This window comes from Struthio camelus, chromosome Z, assembly GCF_040807025.1.
Source record: "Struthio camelus isolate bStrCam1 chromosome Z, bStrCam1.hap1, whole genome shotgun sequence".
NCBI lineage: Eukaryota > Metazoa > Chordata > Aves > Struthioniformes > Struthionidae > Struthio > Struthio camelus.
This window is the reverse complement of record NC_090982.1, coordinates 25,794,741-25,808,156: the sequence shown is the minus strand read 5'-3', so window position 1 is coordinate 25,808,156 and position 13,416 is coordinate 25,794,741. Positions and strand designations below refer to the sequence as shown.

General features: G+C 38.6%; 1 protein-coding gene across 2 annotated transcripts in view; it reads left to right on the top strand.

The window, feature by feature from the left end:
- Positions 1-13,416, top strand: part of APBA1 (amyloid beta precursor protein binding family A member 1) — a 97,665-nt gene that overhangs the window by 45,360 nt on the left and 38,889 nt on the right. For both annotated transcript variants that reach the window (XM_068926682.1, XM_068926681.1), the window contains exon 2: positions 11,514-12,712. In XM_068926682.1, the coding sequence (XP_068782783.1) occupies positions 11,567-12,712 (1,146 nt within the window). In that variant the 5' untranslated portion in view covers positions 11,514-11,566. The remainder of the gene's footprint in view (positions 1-11,513; positions 12,713-13,416) is intronic.

Sequence of the window (13,416 nt, the reverse complement as noted above, 5' to 3'; positions counted from 1 at the left end):
GGAAGACTATGTGATTTAATACCAAGCCATAGCCAACTATATAATTGATTGGAACCACACTGTCAAATTCTGTAATAAGGTGATAATCTTGAGTTAATCCTGTAGCAGCCTACAGGGCTACAGAAAAATATATAATTCTTTATTATTTTCATAAAAAAAATTGTAACTACTTTCACATAAATCATTTAATGTTAATTCAGTGACATCCTACCTTCATTTTAAAGCATGCTTCCATGGGAGACATCACAGCCTCATTATTTTTTGCCCTCAACTTAAAAAATCCCCCCTAAATGATGGCGTAGTATATACTACAGCAGAAAAAAACTGGAATTAGTGTATGCATGTTTATAAGGTCACTTACGCATAGGTTAAATATTTGAAGAGAGGTCAGAACAGTTCATTTACGTGATATAGGGCAGAGAAGAGACCAGCATGGCTTTTAATTTGAGTTAAATGCCACTAGAGAGTAGAGATTTAAAGTTTAAGTACCACATTTAAACTTGGATATTGAAAGAGAAAGGCTTACTGTTGTAGGAAGGACAAACCTTGAAAATGAATAAAAAGATAAAGCAAAATGACTTTAAATGTACCACTCTTCAGAAGTGTTTAATCCCTCTTATCTAGATTTCATGGAACAATTAAGAGGCATCTTATTTTCTTTTTATGAAACATAATAAAGAGGACTTCCAGTTTGTGGAAGGGAAAGGTCACGAGTGTCTTTGAAATACATTGCCTTGAAAATAATTTCTGGAGATAAATAAAAGGATCTGTTGAGTCTGAAACAGTGTGCAAACACAAAAGAGAAAAAAATTGACAGATTAATACCTGTATATTATAATTGCTTTAAGTATTAAAATAGCCACGATTGTACTGTTCGTCCAGCAAATTTACCCCGGGAAATGTATTTTACTGTGCAACTAACCATTTTAGTTGCTGCTTTTCTCTGCTCTAAGCGTGCTACTTGGATATGTTAATGATATATAAAGATTTGGTAAGGTTATGAATGCATAATAAGAATATTTCCAATTGAGTGTATTCTCAAAGTAAAATCTAAATATTGATATGTGAAAAGAGGAGAAAAACGTACTTTTCAGATGCCTTGCATTTCTGTAAGTTTGTTTTAAAGTAATTTCTGCTTGGGAGAGGGACAAAATACAGGGGGAAGCATGTAAAAAAAAAAAAAAAAAAAAAAGTCTATCTCCCTGTGTGTGCTTACGAAATCATTTATTTGTGTTCTGTTCCCTTTATGACTGCATGTCTAAATACTGTTACACTGAATTCTTTTTTCCTGTTGCCCATGTTTGCCTTGACTGATTTGCATTGAGGTTTTAGCTGTAAATGTTGCACAGGGATATGAAAAGTACGTTTGGGTGACTCCCCTCCTTTTTCTTTGTTTTCTTCTAAAGTTGTCCGTTTGTCAATGTGTTCTTAAAAGCTTGCTTTCCTTAGGTAGTAGAGCCAGGCAAATGCATGGAATGCTTTATGTTTTTGACAACGTGCATCTATTTTTAATTTTCTTGATCCAACTGCCTGTGGCAATAGTGTGTGTGATCTGGTTAACATGATTAGCATCAATAGAAAAAAAAAAATATATATATATATATATATGTATGTATATAAAAGTTTTTTTTTTTTAATGTTGTGACCCCTGTAGCTGTCACTGGGCATCCCACCACCTCCCTTCCAGCCTTACTCTAGCTGTGACTTTGGAGTGAACTGAAATTTCTGAGAGACACCTGGGAGGACCCCTTGTTGCATCCTTTGCGATTAGCAATACCCATCAGGTCCGGCTTGGAGGCGCAGGAGAGGGGAAATGCCAGCCTTCATTAAGGTTCAGTCACATTGGGAGCAGATTTTGCTGGTAGCAGCCTTGGAGCAGCTGGTGCTACTTGCTCGCAGGGTGGCAGAGCAGGCAGCTTGACGGAGGCAGGTCCAGCGCGGTGAGGTGCCAGCCTGCATGAGGTGCCAGCCTGCATGATGTCCCTCGACGTGGTTTTGGAGAGGCCAGCGGGGCTGTCTTTGCAGTGTTCTAGCACTGTTGCAAATTCATGAGGAAAATGAAGGTGGCAGATCAATTTTCATTCAAGCCTTTGGAAATTTGTCAGGTGGTGTATGCAGCTTTGGGTTTTTATTTATTTATTTTTAATGTGGACTGAATCAGCAGCTTGTCCTTGAAATAGCATCTACAGATCCTTTTAATTCTTCTATTAGAACTTAACGTGTGGATATGAGATGTAAAAATCACAGTGAGGACTAAAATAGTAACAGAAAATGCAGCAGAAGAGAAAGCTCTGCATGTAGGAGGGGAGAATAAAGTTAAGTTTAATCTCCTGTAACCTGCGTCTGTCTTTTTCTATTTCTTCCTTCTTTGCATCTGTGGTTTCATTCTGTGTTTTTTATTTCTTGTGATTTTTTTTTCTGAGAATAAAAGATATATAGATACAGGCTCAAATCCTTCTTCAGCAGCGTTTAGCAGTATCCAGGAATACTGCAGCTTGAAGTCAGTAGAATTCTTTTCCATTTATTTCTTGGTAAATTGGGTTTTCTTTTTAGCTGTGATTATAGCAGTGAGTAAAACCTCTTTGTTAGTGGGCTGCATAAGTAGTCTAGAAGGCTTCAATACCGTCTTTCAGTGGTTCTCCATGAGGTTTTGAAAGCCTGCAGGTGTTAGATTCTCTTGCTTATGTTTTTAGTTTCTGTGGTTGGAAGCAGGTTTGGCTGTGATGCTTATCATCCCTGAGAAAGGAGAGACAAACTGCCTAATATTTAAAATATGCTTCTCAATAATGTAATCCAGGCATATGTCAAGTCCTTGAAAGAACCTTAGGATATGGCAGCTAGAAAGTGTTAATTCAGTTGTTCTGAACAGTGAGAAGGGGATAATGAAGAGTTAATACACACAACATAGTCAAATACTTTGGAATTTTAAACTTAACGCATCTTCCGTGCCTTCCTCATCCTGCCCTGATACGAGTAACACCTCCACACCTTATGTACTGCCCTTTCCAAACGTTACTAGGAAAAGTCATTCCCAAGAAAAGCAAAGTGCAGGCCTAATTGAAACAGCAATGGAGAAAAGGGCTCTTGTTTTCGACTAGGATTTGAGTGGATTTTGTTGGTGGTATTTTCTAAAATGTAATGGGTTTAATTATTTCCTCTATTGCACTGGCTTTTCCAGCTTAATTCAGGTGTAGCTCCTTGGCATTTTTGAAACAAAGTGAGTCAAAGGAGAATCAGGTTTCTTCTTCACATACTGTCTGAGTGCTGGTGGCTTCCCATGAGGGTGTATCCTCTTAACTCAAAGTGCTTGGGTAATAATGATTGCCTCAAAACGAATCTTTTTTCTGAATGTATAGCACAGAATCTAACTGGAAAGTTACTGGTGTTTCAGTGCTCGCTCTTTATCTTTTCACGGGGGCTATTTGGGTGAGTTGGAAGCAGGAAGTGCTTAGATCAAGAGGCGTTCCTCAGTTCTCTTGGTAACTAGTAGAAATTGATACAGATGCATGAAAATGTTTTTTTATTTAACAAATAAAAAAAATATTGCTTAGTTGTCCTAGAGGCTTTCTTAATCCTGCATGTGCATGCTTTTCTATAATGCTAGCTTTTTCTTTTTGTAATTGGCTAGGCTTTTCTCTCTCCACTGTTTAACTTGGTTTCCATGAAAGCTACATATTTGCTGAAGAGGTTTCTCTCATGTTCTAGCAGAGTTTTCTACTTTTCATGAAATGGTCTCAATATTGCCTGAATGTTTCTCTGTACCTGACACAACCTGTGATGTGTTTGCCCTAAAGAATTCAAAAATCTGCAATTTAGCTAACTATAAAACTGTCCCTAACTAACGATAAAATTTCCCATAACAAAATTGATAGACCTCATTTTCCCCTCACAGTATCATTTTAGGATGTTAAATCGGGAAGACTGAGAGACTCAAAATTTTTGATAGACTGGAGAGTGTTTTGGGTTTTGATTCTTGGCTGATATGTCATCTGCCTCAGTTATATCAAAAAGTAGTAGCTGCATGGTGTGCAACACCAAGCAAGAATACAGCTGAGTGAGATTGTCTCAACCACAGGTGGGCTCGGGTCAGGAGGGCTGGATGAAGTCTCTATTTGTAGGCAGAGGAGAAAAACCAAGGGCCTCTTGGACCTCTTAGTTCTTGCTGGGTCTGTGACTGAAGCCTGAGGAACTCTTACTCATCCTAAGACTATTTTGCTATGGCCTGCAATTCACTGGTTCATTTCTTTTTAAATCTCTGTCCACCGTTCTTGTTCTGTATTGCACTATTAATGTCACCTGAAAGGAGGTGGAAAGGGTCTTAGGCTTGTTGGTTAAGGTTTTTTTTAAGGTAGCTTAGAGCTAATCCTTCTTTATGTAAATGGAGAAAAATATGTAGTTTTCTTTGTTATGAAAATGCCACTAGTGAAAAGATAACATCATTTGCATTCAGCATTCATCACTGAAGAGTCAGCATTTTCCACTGTGCTCTCTGAGGCAGTTCTGCTCTTTTTACACAAAGGAGAGAGCATGGTAAATCACAAACAACCATGTGCTCAGATTCAGTACAGATCCATTTTTAGTAATTGCATCTCTAGTACAGATTGAAGCTAGTCTCACATTGTAATACTGATCTTAAATGTTGTTGTGCTTTGACACTGCTTATATCCTGTTTTAACTTACCATCTTTGGAAACAGATTTTATTAATAATCATGATTTAAATCCAAGAACATCAAATCCAGTGATCAAAACTGTATATTATCTGGCAGCTAATTGAAGATGCAATCCGTATGACATCTGAGAATAAAAACAGCAGTAACCTACCAGGGCATCACACTAGAGTAAAAAAGAAAAACAGAGAAAAACGAACTTGCGTAGGTTAACAGTTGTAATAGGAGGGTTTTTTTATGATGCTTAAACTGTAACCATGCTGTTTGGTGAGACTGGACACATTTATTCTCTCAACAACTTACGATTTGGAATTTGTGGATTTTTTTTTAATCATCTTGGATCTAGTTTGTGTAATCCTTTGTTAAACTTATCTGCAGAGGTTGCCTCTGGAGATCCAGAAGTGGATTCTTGTCATGACTTTTCTCTGCTACTTTTGTTCTCCTATTTGGGTAATAGCATCAGTCACCCTTCCTCTGGCAGCAGATGGGTGGCCCCTCTGATACCCCTGGCATGAGTTAGTCTCCAATATGGGCAGGACTTTAGCAATAAGACGTGGTGGGAAGGGGCCGCTCCCTCTGTGAGTGGAGCTCGGTGCTCCTTGGGCGTCCAGGAGGCAGCGACCCCCTTGCCCTGATCTCCTTTGCCCACTGATTCCCGCGGGGTCAGTCTGAAGAGCTCTAAAGAGTTGTTGGCTCAAGTTTAAAGTTTAATTGTGAATAAGAGGGGAATTGGGACTTCAGAGAGGAGATACTTACGGAGAGGTAATGCTGGTAATCCTACATCTGTTTATTACTAGCAAAAATTTGGAATTCTTTTATGCCAGGTGTAGGGTTCTCTCTGCTCTTCTTTTACCTTGCATTGGGACAGATGTAGGCAGGAAATGATGGAGGTTGTTGTTTTTTTTTTTTTTTTTTTTGCTTCAATCCTTCATCTGTTACATTGGCTTTATCACTGATTGCATAATGGTTATGTATCAGCTGCTGAATGTGCTCAGGTCCAGTGTAATTAGAAGTTGGATATTTTTAACGTGTTCAATTTAATAATTATTAAAGTAATTATTACTTTTCTAAAATTTTGTCTTATGAATTTAAGACTTGCAAAATGCTGCCTTTGTCTGTTTTAAATCCATATGACAAATGATATGGGTGAGCTTCATGGGCAATAAATAATTTCTGTTGTCAGTAATTTGTTACAATTGTAAATATGTTTATTTTTTCCACCAAAAGTACTTTTCAAATCTTACCTGAGAAATGCCTCTACAAGTTACATATATTGTCAGTTTTTTAAAACTGACTTTCTGTTGTTTCACCAATTTATGTGCTGCAGCAGATGAAATAAAAATGTGCTTTTGAAGAAATAAGCTAAGAGTGAGATGGCATTGTCAGAATAAAAAAAATCAAAACAAATGTAGATTTAAAAAATGAGAGAAAAATGCTGTTAGGCAAAAACATGGTGCAGTCCTGGGATCCTGTTATCCAGGGAATGATGACATTTCCAAACTCAGTATTTCCCTACTTTTTGTTAGGAATCTGTGTAGTGTTTTAGGCTAGTTGTGCTCAGAAAAGACAGCTGAAGGTATCAGAAGCAGCTAGGCCCTTTCGACGTTTACATTCCTTCCTATAATTAATATAGCAGACACCTCAGGAAAGGGAAATACTGTATTCAACCTCCTCATATGGGTAACAAGCCTATACTTAGATATACATGCTGTGTAAGTGTCTGCTTAGAGACAGTAACGTGAGCAAGTACTGTAGTTATAGTTGCAAATTTTATTTCTTCAGCTTTTCTTCAGTTTAGTTTAGTGAAAGAGTTGATGTTTGGAAGGATTGTTTTTTTCAGTGCCTGGTCTTGAGCTAGAGATAACCTTTCTTACATACTTAAACTTTTTTGAGAGGAGGGAGCTTGGAAATCATGAGGTACTTCCACACTCCTTTGAACAGTTTAGCAGCTGATTTGAAACACCTTGAGACACCTTTGAAACACAAAACTGAAAATAGGATTAAATAACATGAACTAAGGAAAATATTCAAAAGTTATGAATACTGTGCTGAAAATGGTTTTGATTATGGTGCTGTGACCAGTTGAAAATTGCTTTTTAATGTTTATTTTCCTCAAAAAAGTTTAATGACTAAAGTGAAAAATACGTCTGCTACCAAGTACTGCAGTTATTAAGACCTAAAGCAATCATACTGTATTTAAAAATAACATTCATGATCATTATCTTGAAGTGTTGCACACTCTTGACATTACATTTTTTTTAATATGCCACTTCATAAATGTCTTTTGTTTTGTGACTGTGTGTCTGTCTTCCCCAAATGATCTGTTGTGTTGCGTTTTTGCTTTCTAATACGTTTTTCTTTTTCCTTTTTCCTGCTTTACCTCCCTCACTTTATATTTCATTGTATCAAGGTCTACAGAAACTTAAAAATTGTCCTACATAAAATTTGGGTTGTCTAGCTCTTGATGGCTAGAACAAAAAGGCTTTTCTCCTAAACACTAAGTACTGTATGTTTTAAACTTGCTTCTGCTAAGCTCAGAAACAGATGTTGGACTCAGAAATGGAAACTTCCATGGTTGTTTAGGAAGAATAAAGTCGGAGCAAGACTTTACAGCAAATATTAAAAGCAAATTACAGTGCTAAAACTAATGTATTTAATGTGTTTAAAATATTACAGGGTTTAATGTGTTTAAAATTTTGCAGGGATACAGGGCTTCCACAAGCTTCTGTAGAAAGCTCTATAAGTACAGCAATTTTGCATATGCAACTTTTTAAAAAGAAAAAACAAAGGTACAGCTCAGAGACGTATGTTTGCTAAGAGAAGAATATTTTCATTTTCTGAAGGGTAAGTTGTGAACGTACGCCTTTTTTAAATCAGTCCGTATGCGTAAGTCTAGTGAAATGCTGGTGCAGTGATGGAGTCTGGCAAAGCGTGGGTGCTTTGTGAAATTCCATCGGTAGCTCTGCCAAGATGACCTGCTCTGCGAGTTTGACACCTTTGCAAATTCACTCTGCGGGTGCAATGTGACTTGAGTTTATGGGTAAATATGTCTAAAGAAGAGGTAGCTATTTTGTAGGTAAGACAAAAACACTTTTGTTTGCATGCTCCACTGGCTTACTAACTGACTTCTCTTATAAAAGCTCTGCAAAAGAAGGGTAAGCGGACGTCTTAAAAATGAAAGGGTTAACTGAAATGTTGCATATGGCACACAGCTTGTTTTAGGACAGTAGTGGTATACGACCCTATTGAAAGTGCAGTCTTTTATTCCAGACAGTCAGAGCAGGACTGTAAGAATATGGTGCGTTGTGTTCATGTAAGACATGTTTGTTTAAAAGACATATTTGGAATTTAAAAATTACTTCATTTCTGCCTGCATGTACAAGAAAGCAAAGGATTTTAAATCTGGACTTGGGAATGAAACAACAAACAAAACTGCATTTGAATCTGAACACTCGCATTTTCACCTCTTCTTATTGCATTTGATGTCATGATTGTCATGCACTGGACATGAATGCTGTAGTCTTTCTCCAGAATGAAAGCGTGCCCTTTGGTTGTGTTAAAAGGGCTTTATTTGAATAATTTTTCTTTAGTATAAAGCAGCAGAGAAAAAATCCTCAATCTTGAAACTGTTTTGTTTCCCACTGCCTGAAAAATATATGGAGATACTAATTTTTTTTTCTTTACAGCCATGAAGGTTGTTTAACCTTCAGCAAAGAGCTACTTGCGCTAGTAATCAACCTCTGATTTGTCTGTTTTGGAGGCAGATTCATCCATCAAGTCCTGAGTGCAAAGCTAGAAGTGCTTAAAAGGCACTTTCCCATACATGTTTGATTACTGGAGCACAGCTGCTGTTCTGGGTAATTAATGTGAGAGTATTACATCTTTCAGATGGGTGCTGTGTCTTTATTTCCAGGGTTAGGTGACCTCTGTTGCTTATACTCTCTTCTGCCTGTGGCATTTTACGTAGGTTATTGGTTTTTGTTTGCTTGCTTGAGGTAAGGTGCTTTTTGAAGGCTTAGTGAGAATAATGAGAAAGACCTTGTGCCTGCTTGATGGAAATGCTAATGAGAGAAGAAAATTTTGTTTTTCAGTAGTCTTCCAGCTACCGTTTAAGAAAAGTGCTTCTAAACCCCCCACATTAATAGGTAGTCCTTTTACAGTACTCTGCTAAGAACCTTCAGTGAAAAGTAAGCTTCTGAGTTAAATACATGCATTTGACTACTTAAAACTGGTTATTGGAGCTGAGGTAACCTAAGGACATTTATTCAGATCCACAGTTTTATAAGCATGTTTTTCTTCACCGCTGACAATTAAAATTTGAAAAAATGTTGTCCATATATTATTCTTAGTAAAATTAAGAAGTGAATTTAAAATGAAATTATTGGAGAGAGGGGTAAACAGAAAAGGACCTTTTTCAGTAAAAGCCTTTAAGTAAAACAATTTCCTCCTCATGCCCCCTAAACGCTTTACCTTGACATTTTCAAGAAGTCAGTATTTGAAATTAACCTGAGATCAGTCCTCAAATGAGGGCAGTTTCACACATGAAACAGTTTTACTGTGGTTGCTTTCATTTTGCAAAATATTGGGGGCCTTCAGGTGGTCTATAGCAATATTTCAGCTGGTCGGTATCTCTCTTTAATTTTTTCTTATAGCTGTACATGTCAGCAATGATTTGTATCCTTTATATGCTAGCTAGTCTGTTTTAATTGATCTTGTGCTATGGCTTCCAAAGTTGGATCACATATTTTCAGATATTGTCCTAACTTTGGTTGTAGTAAATATTGTGGCATTTGATAGCTTTTTTTGGGTTGAGGTTTGGAGAGTCTTCACACGGTTGACTTTTGCCTTATTTTCAGACTTAGCATCATTCAGTTAAAGATGTAGCAGTATACATGTTACATACATTTCCAAAAATTTGCCGTCATCCTGTGATTGGGTAGAACTTCACTTCCTTTTACTAGTAGTACACTTTCTCTGTGAGTGACCAATGACACTTAGGTAAAAGTCAAGGGCTGCTTTGAGTGCAGCAGTTTTAAGGTAGATTCTTTAAACAGTGCTCCATTTTTTGGCTTAATTGTGTGTCTATGCAAAGGAGTGGAAATTTTACAACTGACTTCAATGGAAACAGGGAATCTTACTTGGAATGGATTTTTCAAAGGCCTATTATGTATTATTTTCTTCACTATTCTTTTTATTTAATCTGTGCTTAAGATTGAAAGCTCTCTGATACCGTTGTTCTTGTTTCCTTAAATGATATGGTTGTCATCTGGTTTGGGGGTTGGGATGTTTGGTTTGGCAAAGACATTACCTTGTCACTGAAGGATTCTTATTCATATATGTTCTTTAGCTGAAAAAAGGAAACCTGAATTTTCTCATAGTTATTGTGAAACTGAAGTCTAAAGTAATGAGCTTTTCTGTTTGCTTTTTCTTTGTGTGTGACCTCAGAAGGTTAAGGATTAGTTTCTGTATAATATCTTTACTTGTTCAATTGATGTTTTTTATGTGATTTCTTAATTATTATTTTACAACTTTACTATACCATGATCTATTAAACTTTTTTCTGCCCTGTAAAGGTGGAAAAGGAACATCTTATGAGTTAAACACAGCATGCTAGATTTGCACGAGTTATGTGTGTATTGTTGCTGGAATTGAAACGATCCTTCTGGAATATGGGCCAAAATTTATTTTGTTTCCTTCTTTTTTAAGGACTGTAAGTTTTAAAGGCTAAAGCATTAGATGTGGCATAGACAAGGAGAAACGTTTGTTGACCTGAAAGGTGCCCACTAGCTTTCCCGTGGAGCCATAGTACAAATATCTCCTATCTGCCCTTGCCTGCTTGCCAAAACTCTGGTGGAGGGCAGCAGAAATTATTACTTGCTCTCCTGTGGAGAGTATTCCCACTGCCATTTTCCACAGAGCTCATTTATTTAACAGAGCGTCGTCTAAACCTCCCTGCCCAAGTTCACTAAATTTGGTGCAAGTTCTATTTTACATTCGTGTTAAATTTTTTAATTGATGTTTGACATGTACAGTTTCGTACTTCCTTCAGATTATATGTCTTCCAACAGATGCCTTTTCTCTTAATATGTAGCAATAAACTGCAGGCTAAAACAGTATTTTATTCATGGGTATGTTGTTTGAGTTGGAATACATAAGATGCCCCCATCTTTATGAAAGTACATTTTTTAAAACATAGGGCAAGGTTCAAAATAGCTAAAGCTGTTAGGTAAAAATGAAACCTTCTGAGCTAGAAAAGCCTGGTTGCCTTGAGAAACTTGTAGAGGCTAACCTGTCGTCTTATGGCCTGCATAATTGTCATCTTTGGCAGACCTCTGTGGAAATTATATTGTCTTTTGAGATTTTTACTCAAACACAATAAGGCCAAAATGTTGTGTTGTGTTCTCAATGTAGCAGGGGTCATGGTTATGAATATTAGTAATGCCTGTTCGATATTTTAGGCAAGACATTTGGTTCAGGAGTCATCCTATGTGATTTTAGATGTATCCCATTAAGGATATTGGATCTTGCTGTCACATGCTTCCCCAGGAGCTGCTCTGAGATAGTTCTTCCACAAAGAATTTGTCCTTAAAATGTGAGGTGCAGTCCCCAGTGGATGGTGGTTGGTGCTGATGGAGATCATTTGCGTGGAAGGCCATACTGCTGTCCTGGCTGTCCTCTGACTTCGTAGCTTATGAAGTCAAAAGTTTGTCTACTGGGGCAGAAGTCAAAAGTTTGTCTACGGGGGCAGGAAAGGTGCCTGTTGTTGCTTCTGTATATTGACTTTTAATTTTTCTAAGAGTAACTTCAGGGGTTTTTTTTGTTGTTGTTTCTTTCTTTCATTCCAGCTGTGATAGGCAAAATGTCAATAGAATAAGTGGCCTGTCCGCCAGAACTTGCCATGAACCATTTGGTTGGACCGCCTGAGGGGGAAGTAAGTGAAGAGCCAGCAAATGGAGCAGTAAACGAGTCGGTGGAGGCTGACCTGGAGCGTTCAGAGGTGGAAGAGGAGCAACGGTATGCAACTCGCTACCCGAGGCACACAGACAGCAGCCAAAGGGGCCAGTCTGGGCAGGAGGAAGAAGGGATGCTAGCTCGGTCGGCCAGCACTGAGAGTGGTTTCCACAATCATACAGACACGGCCGAAGGGGATGTTATAGCCACAGTGGAGGACAGTTACGATACAGACAGAGTTCAGGAAAATGAGGATGAGAGCGCATATGCGGTGCAGTATAGGCCAGAGTCTGAGGAGTACACAGAGAACGCTGAGGCTGAGCATGGCGAGGCCATTCATAACCGAACGCTGCCCAACCATTTGCATTTCCACTCCATCGAGCACGAGGAAGCCATGAATGCAGCCTACTCGGGTTATGTCTACACGCATCGGCTCTTCCACCGGGGGGAGGATGAGCAGTATGCTGAGCCTTATGCTGATTATGGACTGCAGGAGCATGTGTATGAGGAGATAGGGGAGACACCAGAGCTCGATGTGAGGGACGGGCTCCGGCTCTATGAGCGGGAAAGGGAGGATGCGGACAATTACCGCAAGGAAGCACTTGGCGCCCGACTTCACCATTATGATGAACGGTCTGATGGAGAATCTGACAGCCCTGAGAAGGAGGCAGAGTTTGCACCCTACCCAAGAATGGATAGTTATGAACAAGAGGAGGACATTGATCAGATTGTGGCAGAGGTGAAGCAGAGCATGAGCTCCCAGAGCTTGGACAAGGCCGCTGAAGACATGCCAGAGGCGGAGCAGAGTTTGGAGCACACTCATGTACTTGCTGGGCATGAAAGCAACGGCCAGCTACCTGCTGGTTCTCAAGTCATGTCCAACTCGGGAGAGTCCATACAGAGGTACAGCAAGGAAAAGAGAGATGCGATTTCATTGGCCATTAAGGACATTAAAGACGCTATTGAGGAAGTGAAGACAAGGACCATCCGATCTCCTTATACCCCTGATGAACCAAAGGAGCCTATCTGGGTGATGAGGCAGGACATCAGCCCAACCAGGGACTGTGACGACCAGAGGCCACTAGATGGAGATGTGAGTATGCGGAGCCTTCCTCTCTCAGGTTGTGTCTGCCCTGTTGCTTTAATTGTGACATAGACTGCAGTGCAGGAGGGTTGGGTTTTTTTCTTGTTCTGTGACTCAGTCCTCAGTACAGTATGTAGTGCTTAGTGCATTTTGAATTCGTACCCTAGAGGGTATGTAAGAGCTAAGCGTGCACTATCAGTGAGACAAATTTTCCATTATGAGACACTGATGGCCTCAGTTATATTATACAACAATTTGATTCACAAAACTCTTGACTTTTTTTCTGAAACAAGTGCTGTTACAGTTTTTTCTAACAGCCACTGCACAGGTAGAATAGAATAGCTAGCAAATAATTTATCTTCTATTACCTTGTGTCCTGTTAATTCTAGACTTCTAAGTTTCATTTTCTGTCAGATAATAGTTTTTGTTAACAGCCTGTTAGTGTTATTTATGATTTCTATAAAGATTGTATCACAGATTCAGATTCCAGAAAAGATCCATGCTTTTTTTTTCCCCTCACTTCCAGGCTCCAAAGATATGTTATGAACCCTAATATAAAATATTATTGCTATAAAATGTATTCTCTCTCCTGTGACCTAAGCATTGAAGACCATTGCCGAGAGATTTACAGTATCAGCATTTCTTAAATTTTGTACTTCTTGGCATGAGGCTTTACTTGGATCAGAATCAGTTTAGGTTGTCATTCCAGCTGT